General features: G+C 41.5%; 1 protein-coding gene across 2 annotated transcripts in view; it reads right to left on the bottom strand.

The window, feature by feature from the left end:
* The window catches only part of LOC134350422 (regulator of G-protein signaling 7), a 514,008-nt gene that overhangs the window by 40,849 nt on the left and 454,371 nt on the right, over positions 1–18,788 (bottom strand). For both annotated transcript variants that reach the window (XM_063055597.1, XM_063055598.1), the window contains exons 10-13: positions 7,220–7,294; positions 5,360–5,458; positions 5,212–5,273; positions 1,163–1,273 (exon numbers count right to left, since the gene is read on the bottom strand). In XM_063055597.1, the coding sequence (XP_062911667.1) occupies positions 1,163–1,273; positions 5,212–5,273; positions 5,360–5,458; positions 7,220–7,294 (347 nt within the window). The remainder of the gene's footprint in view (positions 1–1,162; positions 1,274–5,211; positions 5,274–5,359; positions 5,459–7,219; positions 7,295–18,788) is intronic.

Raw genomic sequence — 18,788 nt, forward strand, 5'->3', positions numbered from 1 at the left:
CAGTCTGTGTAGGTACAGCAGCGTCTGTTATGGCTGTAGAGGTCCACACGGGAGTGACAGTCTCGGCTGCAGCGACTGCACTTGAAGGTGCTGTCCTCCAGTGTTGTCTTGGTGCTGTTTTCTCAGCGAGTGTGCTTTTCTTTAGCAGCAAGCCTCAGCTTCTCTTCTCCTCTTTTTAGACCTCTGCGTAGTTCCAGCCTCTAACGAGAGTGATCGTCTGCAATGTCCTCCCACCTTTCGACATTCATGTTCAGTGACTTCATGTCTCTCATGCAGACATCTCTGAAATGAAGATGGGGCCGCCCTTGTGCTCTCTTGCCGGAGGCCAAGGCCTCCAGCAATTCAACTGACTTTATAATATAAGACCTGTCAATATCCCTGTTTGATGTAAGCACACATGTTCCAGTGGAGGGCACAGGAGTGAGTATTTTTTAAAGTCAGATATGGAGGTCCATGCAATTGAACATTTACAGTTGGTTCCTACAGATTTCACACTAATTTAAGTCAATGGAAAACATTATTATGACTTGTTTGGAGAGTGAAATGGATCAATATCACTTGCAGTCAACTTATTGAACTATCAAACATTTTCAAATGACACACAATAAAGAAAACTTTAATGAATGGTAGTAAAAGTGCATAATTTACCAGTTTGTATCTGTTCTTTTCTCTTGCTATCAGAAAGTATGAAATCCCAGCTCTAATGAGAACTGATATTTGAAGTAACTGAAAACATTTCAACGATTTCTATGTTGTTTAGAATGTGATACATGTGCAAAAATCTATCTAGTAAGTATTCTAATGTTCAAAGTTATCAGTGCTGTATAAAAATTGAAGTCTCTTCCCTGACTCTCTATGCCAGCAAGCTAAAGGAGTCAACATGGACTGTCTCTGCTGAGCAGCAGTTTACCTAGTCAATGTGCAATACAGGTAGTGACAAACAAACAAGCCATCGTGTTGGAAAAGAATACAGAAAGGCAAGGTATAATGTAGAACCAAAGGTTTCTTAAAATTTTGAATTACATATTTAACAACATTAAATTTATATGGCTCCTTTAAAACCTGATATATTCAAGGGTATACAGACTTTGGGCAACTCAGCTTATGTAATTTAAGGAATGCCTGCCATTTTTCAAGTGGAAGAAGCAAAGTAAAGACAGACCTTGCTTCCAGCTCCCAGAAGGAAATGTCATCAGACGTCCATGGGTTTGAAGGTTCAGGGCTTATGAGAAATGGATCAAATTCCATATACTGCTCTGTGTATCCTATCAGACTAAAATCAAAATAAACGCTCGTGAGATAAAAACATCCTGCATGTGTGATTATAGTACCAATTACTACAGTTTATAAATAAAGGGTTAATTGGTCTTCAAATATAGCAATAAGAAATTCAAATCAAGATGACCGCTCCTGGAGTCTCTGTGAATATGACGGAAGAGACATTAAATCTTTTCTGCATGATCCAGTATATAGCACAATATGTCTATGATTTGTGAATATCTTATCCATCCAACTTCGATGTGTGCAGATTGGCAAGTGTGGATTGGGACAGGCTGTTTTCTAGACAAGGTGTACTTGGAAAGTGGGAGGCCTTCAAAAATGAGATTTTGAGAGAAAAAAGTTTGTATGTGCCTGACACAATAAAAGGTAAAGATAACAAGTGTATGGGACCTTGGTTTTCAAGAGATTTTGAGGCTCCTGTTAAGAGAAAAAAAGGAGGTGCCTGGCAGGTATAGGCAAGTCAGAATAAATGAGGTGCTTATGCAGTACAAGAAATGCAGGAAGTCACTTAAGAAAGAAATCAGGAAGGCTGAAAGAAGGCATGAGGTTGCTCTAGCAGACAAGGTGAAGGAGAATCCTAAGGGATTCTACAGATATGTTAAGAGCAAAAGGACTGAAAGGGACAAAATTGGTCCACTGGAAGACCAGAATGGTAATCCATGTGTGGAGCCAAAACAGATGGAGGAGATTTTAAATGTGTTCTTTGCATCTGTATTTATTCAGGAGACAGATACAGAGTCTATAGAAGAGAAGAAAAGCAGCATCAACTTCATAGACTTGGTACGGATTACAGAGGAGGAGGCGTTTGCTCCCCTTAGGTAAATCAGGGCAGGTATGTCCCCAGGACTTGGCAAGGTGTTCCGTCGGCCCCTACGGAAGGCAAGTACAGAAATTCCCGGGGCCTTAGCAGAGAGATTTAAAACATACTTAGTGGCAGGGGAAGTACCAGAGGATTGGAGGTTAGCCAATGTTGTTCTGCTGTTTAAAAAGTACTCTAAACAGAAGCCAGGAAATTATAGGTCAATGAGACTGACATCAGTTGTGGGAAAGTTATTGGAAGTTATTCTAAGGGACCGGATATTTAATTATTTGGATAGACATGGACTGAGTAAGGATAGTCAGCATGACTTAGTATGCGGTAGGCCATGTCTAATCAACCTTAGAGAGTTCTTTGAGGAGGTTACTAGGAAAGTGGATGAAGGCAAAGCAAGGCAGTGGATATGGATTTTAGTAAGGCATCTGTCAGGGTCCTGCATGGGAGTCTTCTCATGAAGGTTCAGTCGCTTTGCGTTCAGGATAAGGTAGTAAATTGCACGACATTGGCTTTGTGAGAGAAGCCAGAGAGTGGTAGTAGATGGTTGCCTCTCTGACTGGAGGCCTGTGACTAGTGGTGTGCCGCAGGGACTGGTGCTACGTCTGTTGTTGGTTGTCATCTATATCAATGATCTGGATGATAATGTAGTTAACTCACACTACAGGCTGGAGGAACTCAGCAGGTCGGGCAGCATCCGTGGAAACGATCAGTCAACGTCTTGGGCCAGAACCCTTCATCAGGACTCCAGCCCCTTGGTATGAACATTAAATTCTCTAACTTCCGGTAATTCCTTCCCCCTCCCTTCCCCACCCCGGTTTCACACTGCCCCCTCCCCCCAGCTGCCTACTACCTCCCTTATGGTTCTACCTCCTTCTACTACCCTTTGTGTTTTCCCCTATTCCTTCTTCACCTTTCCTGCCTATCCTCTCCCTGCTTCCCCTCCCCCACCCCTTTATCTTTCCCCTTACTGGTTTTTCACCTGGAACCTACCAGCCTTCTCCTTCCCACCCTCCCCCCACCTTCTTTATAGGCCTCTGCCCCTTCCCTCTACAGTCCTGATGAAGGGTTCTGGCCCAAAACGTTGACTGATCGTTTCCACGGATGCTGCCCAACCTGCTGAGTTCTTTCAGCTTGTAGTGAGTGTTGCTTTGACTCCAGCATCTGGAGAGTATTTTGTATTTATGATAATGTAGTTAACTGGATCAGGAAATTTGTGAATGACACCAAGATTGGAGGTGTAGTGGACAGTGAGAAAGCCCATCATGGCTTGCAGCAGGATCTGGATCAGCTGGAAAAATGGGCTGAAAAACGTCAGACAAGTGCGAGGGTTTGCACTTCAGTAGGACCAAACAGGGTAGTTCTTATATAGTGAAGGTAGGAAACTGAGGAGTGTGGTAGAACAAGGGGACCTGGGAATAGAGGTACATAGTTTATTGAAAGTGGTGTCACAGGTAGACAGGGTCATGAATAGAGTTTTTGGCACCTTGGCCTCCGTAAATCCATGTATTGAGTATAGAAGATGGGACGTTATGTTGAAGTTGTATAAGACGTTGGTGAGATTGTGTGCAGTTTTGGTCACCTATCTATAGGAAAGATGTAAACAAAGGTGAAAGAGTGCAGAAAAATTTACAATGGCATTGTCGGGTCTGGAAGACCTGAGATATAAGGAAAGATCAAATCGGTTAGGACTGTATTCTTTAGAACCTAGAAGACTGAGAGAGAAGTTAAGAGAGGTATACAAAATTATGAGGGGTATATATAGGGTAACTGCAAGAAGGCTTTTTTCACTGAGGTTGGGTGGGACTATAACCAGAGGTCATAGGCTAAAGGTGAAAGCTGATAAGCTTAAGGGGAACATGAGGAGCAACAACTTCATTCAGAGGGTTGTGAGAGTATGGAGTGAGCTGCCAGCTTCATTTCAACATTTAAGAGAAGTTTGGATGTGGACATGTTAGTAAGTGTATGGAGGGCTATGGTCCCAGTGCAGGCTGATGGGAGAAGGCAGTTTAAATAGTTTCCGAATGGACCAGATGGGCCAAAGGGCCTGTTTCTGTGCTGTACTTCTCTATGACTCAATGGCTTATTCAAATGGGAAAAGAAAGAAGTCAAAGTACAATGTTTGTATTTGTTTCCTGAGGAGAAATCAAGATTGTCAGAACGTTCTGTTGATTTGGAATGAGTGGATGATGAAGAACACTCAAAATTCTGGAGAAACTCTGTGGATGAGGCAGCATCTCTGGAGGGAAATAGAACATTAACATTTATGGGTCCTTCATCAGGATTGTTTTGTAAGAGGGGAGAGAGCCAGGAGAAAAAAGCAAATGGATGAAAATGGGTGAAACAAGTGCTGGCAGATGATTGGTGGATCCATCTGAGAGGGGCATGATAGGCAGGTGATTGGACAAGATCAGGAAAGATGTAAGAAGCTGGAAATTTATAGGTGGAAGTGACAAAGGACTGAAGTAGATTGACTGAAAGGAGAGGGGAGTGGACTGGACCATGGAATAAAGAGTAGGAGCTGAGATGGGGAATGGGAAGGAAGAATCTGCAGGCGATGGGCAGATTAAAGGGTGGGGAGGCGAAAGAGAAGAGGTAATAAGGCTGGTGGGATAAAGGGAAATATTGTATTTATATAGTATTTGATGGTATTTTTATAGCAGTATTTACCCCGTAATAAGTCCCCAAAAGACTGTGCAGGACAAAGAGCAGAGCTATGAATAACCAGTCAATTGTCCTTTATTGTATATTGATTACTAGATGTTGGCCATGATTTTGATGGAACTTACTTTTCTTTTTGAAACTGCAATCAGATCTATATTTTGATTAATACCTGATGCAAAAGGTGATTGATCTCACAATGCAACACTCCTTCACTAAAATTTCAGTCTAATTAATATATTTAAGGTCCAGATTTGGATTTGAATGCAAGGCATTCTAAGTACTACCAATTGATAATTGATAAAGAACCGGGGGTGAAGGTCTGATGCAAGTATTGGAAGTAATGGGCTAACATATGCAGGTATGAAGCATAATTAACTTATTATGCCTAGTATAGAGACGATGGGCAAAAAAGAAAGAAACATCTGAAAATTATGAAATGGAAAATAGAAACCTACCTTTCTGCAACTTTTGACATTTTTAACCGATGCCTGTCTAGCTGCATTTGCCAGAATTTTATCTGTAAAAGGAAAGTTCATCAAAATAAACTCACAAAATTGTACAACATTGCTCTTGTATAACTCACACCTGATCAATCCTACTCACCTGCTGATGTAGCTCTTCTACTGTCGGCTGCTTTGCTTCCGGCGCAGGGACATGAGTAGGACTGTGACTTCGGACATCATTTTGTAATCCATAGACAGACTAAACACAAGATGGAAATAAGAATAATTTGGAAGTGGAAGTCCCTGGCTTGCCTCATATCTAGCTGACTTTGGCTTTTAATACACATGGGGACTTAAAAATAGAAGCAGGAACCCTCTACAAGAGAGTTCACCATTTAATAGGAGTTTTCTAGAGTCCTTTCATGGAGTTACAAAGTATTTGCTTAATTTATCCACCATTTACTGATTCACCTAATTTGACTAGTTTAAAGCAATTGGAAATTTAGAGTTACTTACAGCTAACTAGACAGGGATACTATATGAAGTACAGGTTAAGAAGCTGTCAGAAAAGTTCTAGGAAGTTTCACTGCCTTCCTTGATCCAAATAGATCAGCATTAAGGTCCAAGGCCTAAGAAGAAATCACATTTGGTGTCTGGCATAATTTATGTTTTGTGTATTGTTTTGCATCCATGCTCCAATGCCACAGCAAGCAAGTTTTGCATTGCACCTATCCCTCACTGTACAGTACTTGTACATATGACAATAAACTGAACTTGACATGTGATTATGATCACTACGAAAACTATGCCTACTTTGGAATAAAATGGATTGCTTTATTAGTCATAATTATATATAATTTATGTTTAATTTATGCTTTTCTTATTAATGTTGCTTATATGATGTTATATGCCTGTGACGATGCTGCGAGTAAGTTTTTCATTTCATCTGTACTTGTGCACTTGACAATAAAATCAACCTTGACTTTGACCACTCTTCATTTCCAACTGAATTACAGGCTTGTTGAGCCTTCAGATAATTACTGCATGGAATGCAGGCATCAGAGAGGATCTTAATAGTATTATTATATTCTGCAAACAATGAGTAGTTTGGACTGCTGTTATGAGTCTCTCACTTTTCAATGACTCAGCAATTTATGCCATCATGGGTTCTAACATTACCAATTTTAACATAGCTGTTTGCAGTTTTATAAGATGTCTAATGTAATAAAATATTCCAATACCTTAAAATCAAAATCAGGTTTAATATCACTGTCATATGTTGTGAAATTTGCTGTCTTTGTAAAATGCAATTCATAATAATAGAGGAAAAAGTGCGTGTGTATATATAATAGTTAAATTAAACAAGTAATGCAAAATAGAAGGAAGAGGTGGTGAGGTAGTGTCCATGAGTTCAATGTCCATTTAGGAATCGGATGACAGAGGGGAAGAAGCTGTTCCTGAATCACTGAGTGTGTGCCTTCAGGCTTCTGTACCTCCTTCCTAATGGTAAAAATGAGAACATACCATTTCCCCTACTTCATCTATCTGGCAGATCCATAATTTGGAGCATTTTGATAAAAAGGTTTTTTATAACTTTTCTGTAAGTTTTCTATCAAGATAACTGGCCATGGTGGGATATATTCTTTATTGCTTCTTATTTGTTTCCCAGGGTGTTCGGTTCTACATTGGATACAATGCTTTTCCAATGGATGAGTGATACATGCCCTCAGTTCTACGTTGGTCTCTCAGTAAACTATGCCCTACAATATTCCGTCAACACATTTCGGCAATGAATTAGGCACCACTATATTCTACCAGTTCTTTAGGTTTCATGTTGTTTTGCCAATACATTTGATTGTACAATGCTCTGTCGATATATTGGATTTCTCAGTGTTCTGCCAATATACTGAATCTACGATATTTTGTTTCAGTACTCTGCTTCACATTGGACCCTATATTGCTCTTGTCAGAATAGTAAGTTGAATAATCTTTTCTCAGGTGTTTTGAAAATATATTTTACCTTTCTTGTTTTGTGAGGATTTCTCATTCTGGATGATTTCTTTATGTCCACTTCTGTAGTATTTACACATCCTGGCTAAAAACAAGAAGCATCAAATTTTAAAATTTATACTTATCATACTTTTCCACATCTACAGGTATCCGACATAAGGTACAACATGACAATTATCGGAAAATGTTGATCTTCTGTACATAAAGCACATGAATAAAGCAAAACTTTGTACTAATGCCCTGAGGTTTCAACTGTTCTTAAAATAGCCTAATTATACAGGAAAAAATGAAGCACAGACTAATAAAATGACTTTACGAGCACTGGGACCCAAAAATACATTGCAACTCGCAGTATGGAACCCTACAGAATACCTGCTGGGCTTCTTTTGTGTAATATTCATCCAGCTCCTTTGTGTTGTATAAATGATTTGACCCAAAGTAGATAATCAGTTAAAAAAGTACAGTGACGTCAGGTTTTCCCAGAGAAAATGCCCATTAGGCTCCCAATAGAGAAAAATGGTTACTGAAAATAAAAGAACTTAAAATGGTACAGTACTTCAAACAAGTCAAGGCAATCTCACAGCCTAGGAATTCCACTGTGCACTATGATACACAATGGACCTTCAACAGGAGAACTGGCTGTACACTTATCACATTGATTTTGATGTTTGCAATTTTGCTCCCAAGTATAAAAACTAAATCCCAGGTTGCTTAGATATTTGATGGCATCCAACAGCATAAATTACATGAAATTCCTTTATGCAGGCACAGCAAGACAGAGGGGTCATGTAAGTAGATGCCAGCCTTCATAACAAGGCTAATGTTGCTGATATTTAAATGGAAGATGCCATGGAGGTCCCAGCCTGTGGTTCAGGGCCAGGAACTCATTTAAGGTAGGCTTCTGTTAAATTAAAACTGCAAGATTCAAGATTGCTTAATGTCATTTCCTATATATATATATATATATATATATATATATACACACACACACACACACATATATTTATATATATATATATAAATAAATATAAATATAAATATATATATAAATAAGATAGATTATATATACATAGATTGATTGTATATACAGTACATAAAGTGATGCCAGGTCTGTACATAAGACAACTATGAAAAAGTAGTACTGTTGGCGTGGGACAAACAATCCAAGAGCAGGGTGGGTTGGATCCTTCATGACGTTGCTGGCTATTTTCTGGCACACTTCTGTATATATGTCCTCGTTGGTGCTGGTGATGCATTGGTCAATTTTGCCTACTGATTTGAGAGCCTTCCTATCTGCCGCAGTGCAGTTTCCATACCATACAGTGATGCAGCATGTTAGGATGCTCTCTGTTGTACATCTGTAGAAGGTCGTGAGTATTGACGTGCATAGTCCAGCTCTCTTCCGTCTCCTCATAAAGTAGGGCATCGGTGTGCTCTCTTGATTGTGTGGAATGTGTTCTGGGACCATGAGAAGATGTTCACTCCGAAAAGTTTGGCACTGCTCGCAGCTTCCACTGCTGTGCCGCTGATGTAAAGAAGAGTGTGAATGGTGCAAGTTCTCTTCAAGTCAATAACAATCTTCTTTGTCTTATTGACATTGAGGAAGGAGTTATTTGCCTGGCATCAGACACCTCCTCTCTGTTCCCCGTCTCATCATTGCCATCGGCAAACTTGACAATGTGATTACTGTGGTAGTTGGTCTTGCAATCGTGTGAGCAGAGTGTGCAGTGATGGGCTCAGCACACAGTCCCTGGGGGAACCGGTGTTGATGATGACGAGGAGGGAGGAGCATTGCACATCCCGACTACCTGAGGTTTGTTAGTTAGGAAGATTAACACGCCATTGCACAATGGTGTGTTTAGACTGACAAGCAGGAGTTTGTTCACCAGGTCTGTGGGATAATATTGTTGAATGCCGAATTGAAATCCTGAAACAATATTCTGACATAAGTGTCCTTGTTTTCTAGGTGTGTCAGGGCCAGTTGCATGACAGATGTTATGGCATCTGCCGTAGAGCAGTTTTGTCGATAAGCATATTGGTGAGTATCTGGTGTGGCAGGAATGGAGGTTTTACCACCTGTTCGAAGTACTTCACCCCATATTGCAACATTCCCTCCCTCCTAACCTACTAATTCCCACGACACCATACCATAACTTCACTACACCCCACTCTGTATCACAGCAGATAAAGACCACAAGAAGTGGTGTATCATGGAACACTACCAATTTCCTCATGCAAGTAGTGAGCCCCCACTCACTACTTCTCTCACCTCTTTCCACAGACCAAGTGTCTGCAGAAAGTCCTTTGGGTCAAGTACACAAAAGAATTATGCTGTTCTTGTACAAACCACCCAATGGTTCTGTTTATGTGCCTTTGTCATTCTGAAGTATTTCTAGGCGTGGATGCCAATTATCATCTGATGTAGACCCCATAAAAACTGAAGGAAATGCATTTCTTTAGGTAGCCTATTTAATAGTCCACACAGTTACAGAAAGTAGTTGTCTTTACTCTGTATGTTTCTCTCTCTGAGCTTGTTTTCCAGAAAGAATCTGTGTATAGCTGATAATTTATTTCCAAATGGCACACCTGCTCTGCCCAGTCAATACCTTCAGGTGGCAGTGTGGCCTCAGACCCAAGCACAGTGGGTCCTGAGACTGTTATCATGCTGATGGCAGTGATCAGTTGTAAAGTTTAGTTCATCAGCTAATCAGGTGGGGCTTTAGACATTCAGCATTAAATAATAAGCATGTTTAGTTCTGTGCCAGCTAGCAATCTCAAACAAAGCAGTGAGAAATTTGCCAAGACAAAAATATGAAGTGGGGCAACATTGAGGGAATGTTGCCAGTTCTGTCTGTGGAGAAGTTTCCAAGATGGCAGAGTTGTGACTTCCATTGAGGTCGTACCTCCGATTTAGTTGTTTTTTAGCTGGTTTTTAGGTTTGCAGGGATGGTTTTGGGGATAGAGAGGGGAGCTAGGGGTCTGGTTAGGGTTTAGGGACAGGGATGTTGCGGATTTAGAGGTCAGGCAGAAGTCTAAGTCTTCGCTCTGTGCTCAAAGGCTCGTAATGTGGACTTGGGACATTTGTGGATGAGAGCTGGTGGACCAACCCCACCACCATCCGGGTCAGCGAGTAGTTGGCAGTTTTCGGAGTTGGAGTTCTGTGCAGACAGGATGAATGAGGTCCGATGACCCCCTGAGTTTGCAAATCGGTGAGACCAGAGTTCAAGGTTTAATAATTGTGGTCCCGTCTTCAGAGAGTCTGGAGTCTGTGGCCTAGTGAGAGTGTCCCTGAGGTTGATGCTGAGGGCAGAGGCCTGAGGATTGAATCAGAAATCCAGAAGTCAAGGCCCGTTGGCCAGAACCCCAAGTCTGTGACTCTCTGCAATTGTGTTGGGGAAGTTAAGTCCCAATGTCCACAAGCCCCGAGTCCAAGTCCAAGTCCGCCAGAAGCTGAAGAAGATGACCTATCCTGGCGTTAGAGGACTGTGTATGTGTGGAAGTGAGGAATGGTACCTGTTTTGCTTTGGTTGCTTTGTATGTTCTGTTTGTCTTCCTTATTCTGCTGAGCATTGTGGCAAGCTAAATTGGTGCCAGAATCTGTGGCACCACTTGTAGTGGACCCCAGCATATCCTTAGTTGTGTTGGTTGTTAACCCAATCTATACATTTTGCTGCATATTTCAATGTGGTGGTTGACATCCATCTATCTTGAAGGATCATGGGCAATCATCATCGTCAGCACAAGCCTGGGTGGAAGGGAAGATTGTGAAGCAATATGTTTGGCACCAGCTTGGCTGTAGAAGCTGCCAGAAGGATTATCAATTATGTCCAGCCACCTTAGGGGCTCCACTCCGGATTTGCTGGCTGGGTTTACTCCCGTAGTCTTTGTCTCTCCTGAGGCTGCCCACAAGGCAGTGGGGCTGGGGTTTTCAATGCACATGTGACAAATAAACTTGAATCTTGAAATTTTGACTCTTTCCTGTGAAAGATTAAGGCAGAGGCTCCAACTGCTACCTCAGCTGGATGCTACAGATCTGATTGCAGTATTTTTTACCCTGTGAGAGATTACTTAGCAAGGCCATTGTCAAGCATATACATGGGAGGCTGGTACAGAAGGTTTAGTCACTTCGCATTCAGGATGAGGTAGTAAATTGGATTTGACATTGACTTCACGGAAGGAGCCAGGGAGTGGTAGTACATGGTTGTCTCACTGACTGGAGGCCCGTGACTAGTGGTGTGCAACGGAAACTGGTGCTGAGCATGTTGTTATTTATCAATCAGATTAATGATTTGGATGATAATATGGTAAACTGGATCAGCAAAGATATGGATGACACCAAGATTGAGAGGATAGTGGATAGTGAGGGGTCTGGACCAGCCAGAAAAATGGGCTGAAAAATGGCAGGTGGAATTCAATGTAGACAGATGTGAGGTGTTACACTTTGGGAGGTTCAATCAGGGTTGGACTTAAACAGTGAAAATTAGGGGACAGAGAGATACTATACAATAAAAAAAATCTGGGAATACAGACGCATAATTCCTTGAAAGTGGCATTACAGTAAATAGGGTTGTAAAAAAAACTTTTGGCACAATAGCCTTCATAAATCAGAGTATTGGTACAGGTTCTGGGCTATTACGCTGAAGTTGTATAACACATTGGGAAGGCCAAATTCGGAGTATTGTGTGCAATTCTGGTCACCTACCTACAGGAAAAATGTCAATAAGACTGAAAGAGTGCAGAGAAAACTTACAAGGATGTGGCTGAGGACTTGAGCTACAGGGAAAGGGTGAATAGGTTAGGACTTTATTCCATGGAGCATAGGAAAATGAGGGGAGATTTGATAGAGGTACACAAAAATATAAGAGGTATGGAAAAAAATACTCTGCATCAGTAAATAAGGCACCTAAGTTCAACTATGAGCCTCCTCTTATGAAATGTGTCACTAGCCTCACCCAGGAAATTGGCCCAGGGGCTCACTGTTACAATGAAACTTACCTTAATGTGGGAGCCAGCATGGTCCCAATTTCACACAGGATGAGCCAGTTAGAATATTCTGCATTTTGTCCTTTTTTCCCTTTTGTATTACCTTGATCTGTCTGGATGGCATGCAAGCATAATCTTTTCACTGTGCCTTGGTACATGTGACAATAATTAGCCAATTATCAAGCACTGCTGGGCCACCTTTAAAGTATTAATTTTGAGGAAAATCTTGACCCACTAACTTAACTCCAGTTGCAGCAAGTTGGTGAATCTAAGTTATGGTTTAAAAGAAATATGTTTGGAGGGAGAGGCAGCAGGGAACGGCCTCAGCTTGAATCTGTTCTTCCCTCCACAGATGCTGCCAGACCTGCTACTTCTTCCCAGCATTTCTGTTTTTATATTCTCTGCGGCTCCTCTGCACATGATTATCATGTCATAAAGCTCAAAGAATTACTGAAAACTCTGACAACTCACCCTTGATGACGCAGTTCTGGATTAGTAACTTGCCTCTACCACATAGTGCAATGCAGTGATTAGATTCTATTTCTAGAAATGCTAAATGAATGGCTGAGCATTGCTTCAATTATGTCCTGATCGTTTCATTAAAGCCAAAATACACAGCAGCTTGCAAATCCTTCGTTGGTGGAAAACTAAAATATGTAAAACTGCATAAGCTATAAAAGCTGTTTTTATTTGTTGTTATGATTAATAGGAGGTTAATCTATTGAAGATTATTCCTGTTTAATTTAAAATGTGAATTATTTAAGGTCAACCCAACAAAAACTGAGAAAAACAACCCAAAAAAATTGAAGACAATGTTCAGGTTTTTTTTTGTCATCAGACAAAATATAAAAACTAAAATTATATCTATTCACAAACATTTTGGCTTCCTCACTTTAAACTGTTAATCGTTATGGAAGTTGTCTAATTAATCATAATTATTTTTGAAGAACTTGGTGAAATGACAGAAGTCAAGTATACACTGATTCCCTGGGCTCTTACTGATGGTGTGGCAGAAAATCAGACAACTTTCTCACAGCAGTTCTATATCTTTGAATATAGAACTGTCCACCACTTTCTCCACACACTGCTCTCCAATTGCTCCGCACCAACCCCAACCTTATCATCAAACTCGCAGACAGAAGGGATGCTGTTGTAGTGTGGCAGACCAATCTTACCTTGCTGAGGCCAGGCAGCAACTCTCAGACACCTCCTCTTATCTACCCTTTGAAAGGGACCCTCACTGGACCAGCAAAAAACTGTTTCCAACACCATTACTAACTTCATCAACTCTAGAGAACTCCCATCCACTGCCACCAGACTCATAGTTCCCTTACTCCACACTACTTGTTTCTACGTCCTACCTAAGATCCACAAACATGACAGTCCGGGTAGGCCCATTGTCTCTGCCTGCTCCTGCCCCACTGAACTCATATCCACAAACCTCGACTCCATTCTATTCCCCTTGATTCATTCCCCTCCAACCTACATCCATGACACTTCATATGCTCTCTCGATCTTCACAACAAAATTCAATTTCCTGGCCCTGACTTCCTCATTGTCATCATGGATGTCCAGTCCCGGTATACTTCTATCCCCCATTAAGGCGGCTTTAAAGCTCTCCATTTCTTTCTCAACAAAACCTAACATTTCCCACTGTAATCTTGAAAATACCACTTCCTGCCATCTCCTGTAAAAATGCTATTCGCTTTTCTCAGTTCCTTAGTCTTCATTACATCTGTTACCAGGATGAAGCTTTCCTTTCCAGGATGACAAGGATGCCCTCCTTCTTCAAAGAATGGGGTTTCCCTTCCTTCACCATTGATGCTGCCTTCGCCCGCAGTGCCTCCATTTCCTGGGCATCTGTGCTTACCAATTTTCTTCTCTGCCCCAATCTCCTGCTTTCCCCCCATATCCCTTCATGCCCTGATCAATCAAGAATCTATTGACCTCTGCCTTAAATATACATAAAGACTTGGCCTCTGCAGCTGCCAGTGGTAATGAATTCCACATGTTCACCACCTTCTGGCTAAAGGAATTTTTCCGTACTTCCGTTCTAAAAGGACACCCTTCTATTTTGAGGCTGTGTTATCTGGTCTTAGGCACTACCACCATAGAAAACATTCTCTCCACATCCACTCTGTCAAGGCCTTTCACCATTTGATAAGTTTCATTTGGTCACCCCTCAGTCTTCTAAATTTCAGTGAATGCAGGCCTTGAGCCATCAAATGCTCTTTGTATGACTAGCCATTTTATCCTGGAATCATTTTCATGACGCTCTCCAGTTTTAGCACATACTTTCTAAGATAAGGGGCCTAAACCTCTTTAGAATACTCTAAGTGAGGCTTCAACAGTGCTTTATAAAGTCTCAACATACATCCTTACTTTTACATTCTAGTTTTCTTGAAATTAATGCTAACATTGCACTTGCCTTCCTCACCACAGACTCAACCTGCAAATTAACCTTTAGAGAATCCAGCACAAGGACTCCCAAGCCCCTTTGCACTTCAAATTTTTGTATTTTCTCCCCATTTCGAAAACAGTCAACACTTTCATTTCTTCCACCAAAGTGCATGATCATACATTTCCTGACACTTTCTTCCATCAGCCACTTCTTTGCCCAGTCTCCTAATCAGTCTAAGTCCTTCTGTAGCCTCCCTATTTCCTCAAAACTATCTGTCCCTCCACCTATCTTCATATTGTCTGCAGACCTTGCAACAAAGCCATCAGTTCTGTCATTCAAATGATTGACAAATAATGTAAAAGGTATCAGTCCCAACGCAGAGCCCTGTGGAACACCACTAGTCACTGGCAATCAGCCAGAAAAGGCTCACTTTGTTCCTACTCTTTGCCTCCTATCAATCAGCCACTGCTTTATCCATGCTAGAATCTTTCCTGTAACACCATGGACTTGTTAAGCAGCCTTATAAGGAGCACTTTGTCAAAGGCCTTCTGAAAATCCAAGTACACAACAGCAACTGATTCTCCTTTGTCTATCCTGCTTGTTATTTTTCAAAGAATTTCTACAGATCTGTCAAGTAAGATTTTACTTTGAGGAAACCATGCTGACTACAGCCTATTTTATCATGTGTCTCCAAGTACCCCAAAACCACATCTTTAACAAATTACTCCAACATCTTCCAACCGCTGAAGTCAGACTAACTGGCCTATTGTTTCTTTTCTTCTGCCTCTCTCTCTTCTTGAAGAGTGCAGTGACATTTGCAATTTTCCAGCTGGTAAATTGGTATTCCCTCGGACCTTGAAGGAAACTAGTGTTGAAATTGCAGGGGCCCTGGCAGATATATTTAAAATGTTGGTGTCTATGGGTGAGGTGCTGGAGGATCGGAGAGTAGCTCACGTAGTTCCGTTGTTTAAAAAAGGATCGAAAAGTAATCTGGGAAATTATAGGCCGGTAAGTTTGATGTCGGTAGTGGGTAAGTTATTGGAGGGAGTACTAAGAGACAGAATCTACAAGCATTTGGATAGACAGGGACTTATTAGGGAGGGTCAACAAGGCTTTGTGCTTGGTAGGTCATGTTTGACCAATCTATTGGAGTTTTTCGAGGAGGTTACCGGGAAAGTGGATGAAGGGAAGGCAGTGGACTTCAGTAAGGCCTTTGACAAGGTCCCGCATGGGAGGTTAGTTAGGAAAATTCAGTCACTAGGTATACATGGAGAGGTGGTAAATTGGATTAGACATTGGATCAATGGAAGAAGCCAAAGAATGGTAGTAGAGAATTGCTTCTCAGAGTGGAGGCCTGTGACTAGTGGTGTGCCATAGGGATCAGTGCTGGGTCCATTGTTATTTGTCATCTATATCAATGATCTGGATGATAATGTGGTAAATTGGATCAGCAAATTTGCTGATGATACAAAGATTGGAGGTGTAGTGGACAGTGAGGAAGGTTTTCAGAGCCTGCAGAGGGACTTGGACCAGCTGGAAAAATGGGCTGAAAAATGGCAGATGGAGTTTAATACAGACAAGTGCGAGGTATTGCACTTCGGAAGGACAAACCAAGGTAGAACATACAGGGTAAATGGTAAGGCACTGAGGAGTGCAGTAGAACAGAGGGATTTGGGAATACAGATACAAAATTCCCTAAAAGTGGCATCACAGGTAGATAGGGTCGTAAAGAGAGCTTTTGGTACATTGGCCTTTATTAATCAAAGTATTGAGTTTAAGAGCTGGAATGTTATGATGAGGTTGCATAAGGCATTGGTGAGGCCGAGTCCGGAGTATTGTAAACACGAGGAATTCTGCAGATGCTGGAAATTCAAGCAACATACATCAAAGTTGCTGGAGTATTGTGTTCAGTTTTGGTCACCAAATTACAGGAAGGATATTAATAAGGTTGAAAGAGTGCAGAGAAGGTTTACAAGGATGTTGCCGGGACTTGAGAAACTCAGTTACAGAGAGAGATTGAATAGGTTAGGACTTTATTTCCTGGAGCGTAGAAGAATGAGGGGAGATTTGATAGAGGTATATAAAATTATGTTGGGTATAGATAGAGAGAATGCAAACAGGCTTTTTCCACTGAGGCAAGGGGAGAAAAAAACCAGAGGACATGGGTTAAGGGTGAGGGGGGAAAAGTTTAAAGCGAACATTATGGGGGGCTTCTTCATACAGAGAGCGGTGGGAGTATGGAATGAGCTGCCAGACGAGGTGGTAAATGCGGGTTCTTTTTTAACATTTAAGAATAAATTGGACAGATACATGGATGGGAGGTGTATGGAGGGATATGGTCCATGTGCAGGTCAGTGGGACTAGGCAGAAAATAGTTCGGCACAGCCAAGAAGGGCCAAAAGGCCTGTTTCTGTGCTGTAGTTTTTCTATGGTTTCTTTTCTAACAACATCCGCCTTAAATATAAGATAGTGTCAAATCTATCTAGCATCATGTATGATGTTGTAGAAATAAAAGATAGTGTCAAATTAAAAGCTCGTGTGTACAATGTCTCAAAGAGTAGTGGGAGACTGGAGGATTGGGAGAACTTTAAAAAGCAACAGAGAACAACTAAACAAGAAAAAAGGAAAGGAAAGATAGGGTATGAAAGTAAATTAGCACAAAATATAAAAACAGATAGCACAAGTATGTATAAATATATTTAACTGGATAAGGGTGGCTAAAGTCAACGTAGGTCCCCTGGAAGGCGAGAAGGGGAAATTGATATTGGGTGATAAGGAAATGGCTGAGGCATTGAACGACTATTTTGTGTCAGTCTTCACGGTGGAGGACACATCTGATATGCCAAAGAAGGATGTTATGGACGAAATGGGAGGTGAGGACCTTGATAAAATCACTGTCACTAAAGAGATATTGATGAGCAAACTAGAGGGCCTGAAGCTAGATAAGTCCCCTGGTCCTGATGGGATGCATCCCAGGGTGCTGAAGGAGTTGACGGAGGATATAGTAGACGTGTTGGTGATAATTTATCAAAACTCCCTAGACTCTGGGCAGGTCACTGCAGATTGGAAGACAGCAAATATCACGCCACTTTTTAAAAAAGGATGTAGGCAAAAGACGGGCAACTATAGGCCAGTTAGCTTAACATCTGCAGTCGAGAAAATGCTTGAAGCTGTCATTAAGGAAGAAATAGCAAAACATTTAGCAAGGGTGGTTCCATTAGACAGACGCAGCATGGATTCAGAAAGGGCAGGTCCTGTTTGACAAACTTACTGGAGTTCTTTGAGGACATAATGAGTGCAGTGGATAGAGAGGAACAGGTGGATGTCGTATACTTGGATTTCCAGAAGGTGTTCGATAAGGTGCCGCACAAGAAATTAATAAATGTGATACGGATGCATGGAGTCGGAGGAAGTGTATTGGCATGGATAGTGGATTGGTTAACCAATAGAAGGCAGAGAGTTGGTATAAATGGGTGTTTCTCCGGTTGGCAAGTCAGTAGTGAGTGGGGTGCCGCAGGGGTCGGTGCTGGACCGGCAGCTGTTTACCATTTACATTGATGATTTGGAAGAGGGGACTGAGTGTAGCGTAGCAAAATTCGCTGATGACACTAAACTGAGTGGAAAAGCAAATTGTATGGAGGATGTGGAGAGTCTGCAGAGGGATATAGATAGGTTAAGTGAGTGGGCCAAGGTCTGGCAGATGGAATACCATGTTGGTAAATGCAAGATCATCCACTTTGTAAAGAATAATAGAAAAGCAGATTGTTATTTAAATAGTGAAAGATTGCAGCATGCTGTTGTGCAGAGGGACTTGGGTGTGCTTGTTCATGAATTGTAAAATGTTGGCTTGCAGGTACAGCAGGTTATTAAGAAGGCAAATGGAATGTTGGCCTACATTGCTAGAGGGATTGAATTCAAGAGCAGGGAGGTCATGCTGCAACTATGCAGGGCACTGGTGAAGCCGCACCTTCAGTACTGTGTGCAGTTCTGGTCTCCATACTTGAGGAAGGATATACTGGCTTTGGAGGCAGTGCAGAGGAGGTTCACCAGGTTGATTCCAGGGATGAAGGGGTTAACCTATAAGGCTAGATTGAGCCACCTGGGACTATACTCTCTGGAGTTCAGAAGAATGAGAGGGGATCTTCTAGAAACATACAAAATTTTGAAAGGGATAGATAAGATAGAAGTAGGAAAG

Source organism: Mobula hypostoma, chromosome 8, assembly GCF_963921235.1.
Source record: "Mobula hypostoma chromosome 8, sMobHyp1.1, whole genome shotgun sequence".
Classification (NCBI taxonomy): domain Eukaryota; kingdom Metazoa; phylum Chordata; class Chondrichthyes; order Myliobatiformes; family Myliobatidae; genus Mobula; species Mobula hypostoma.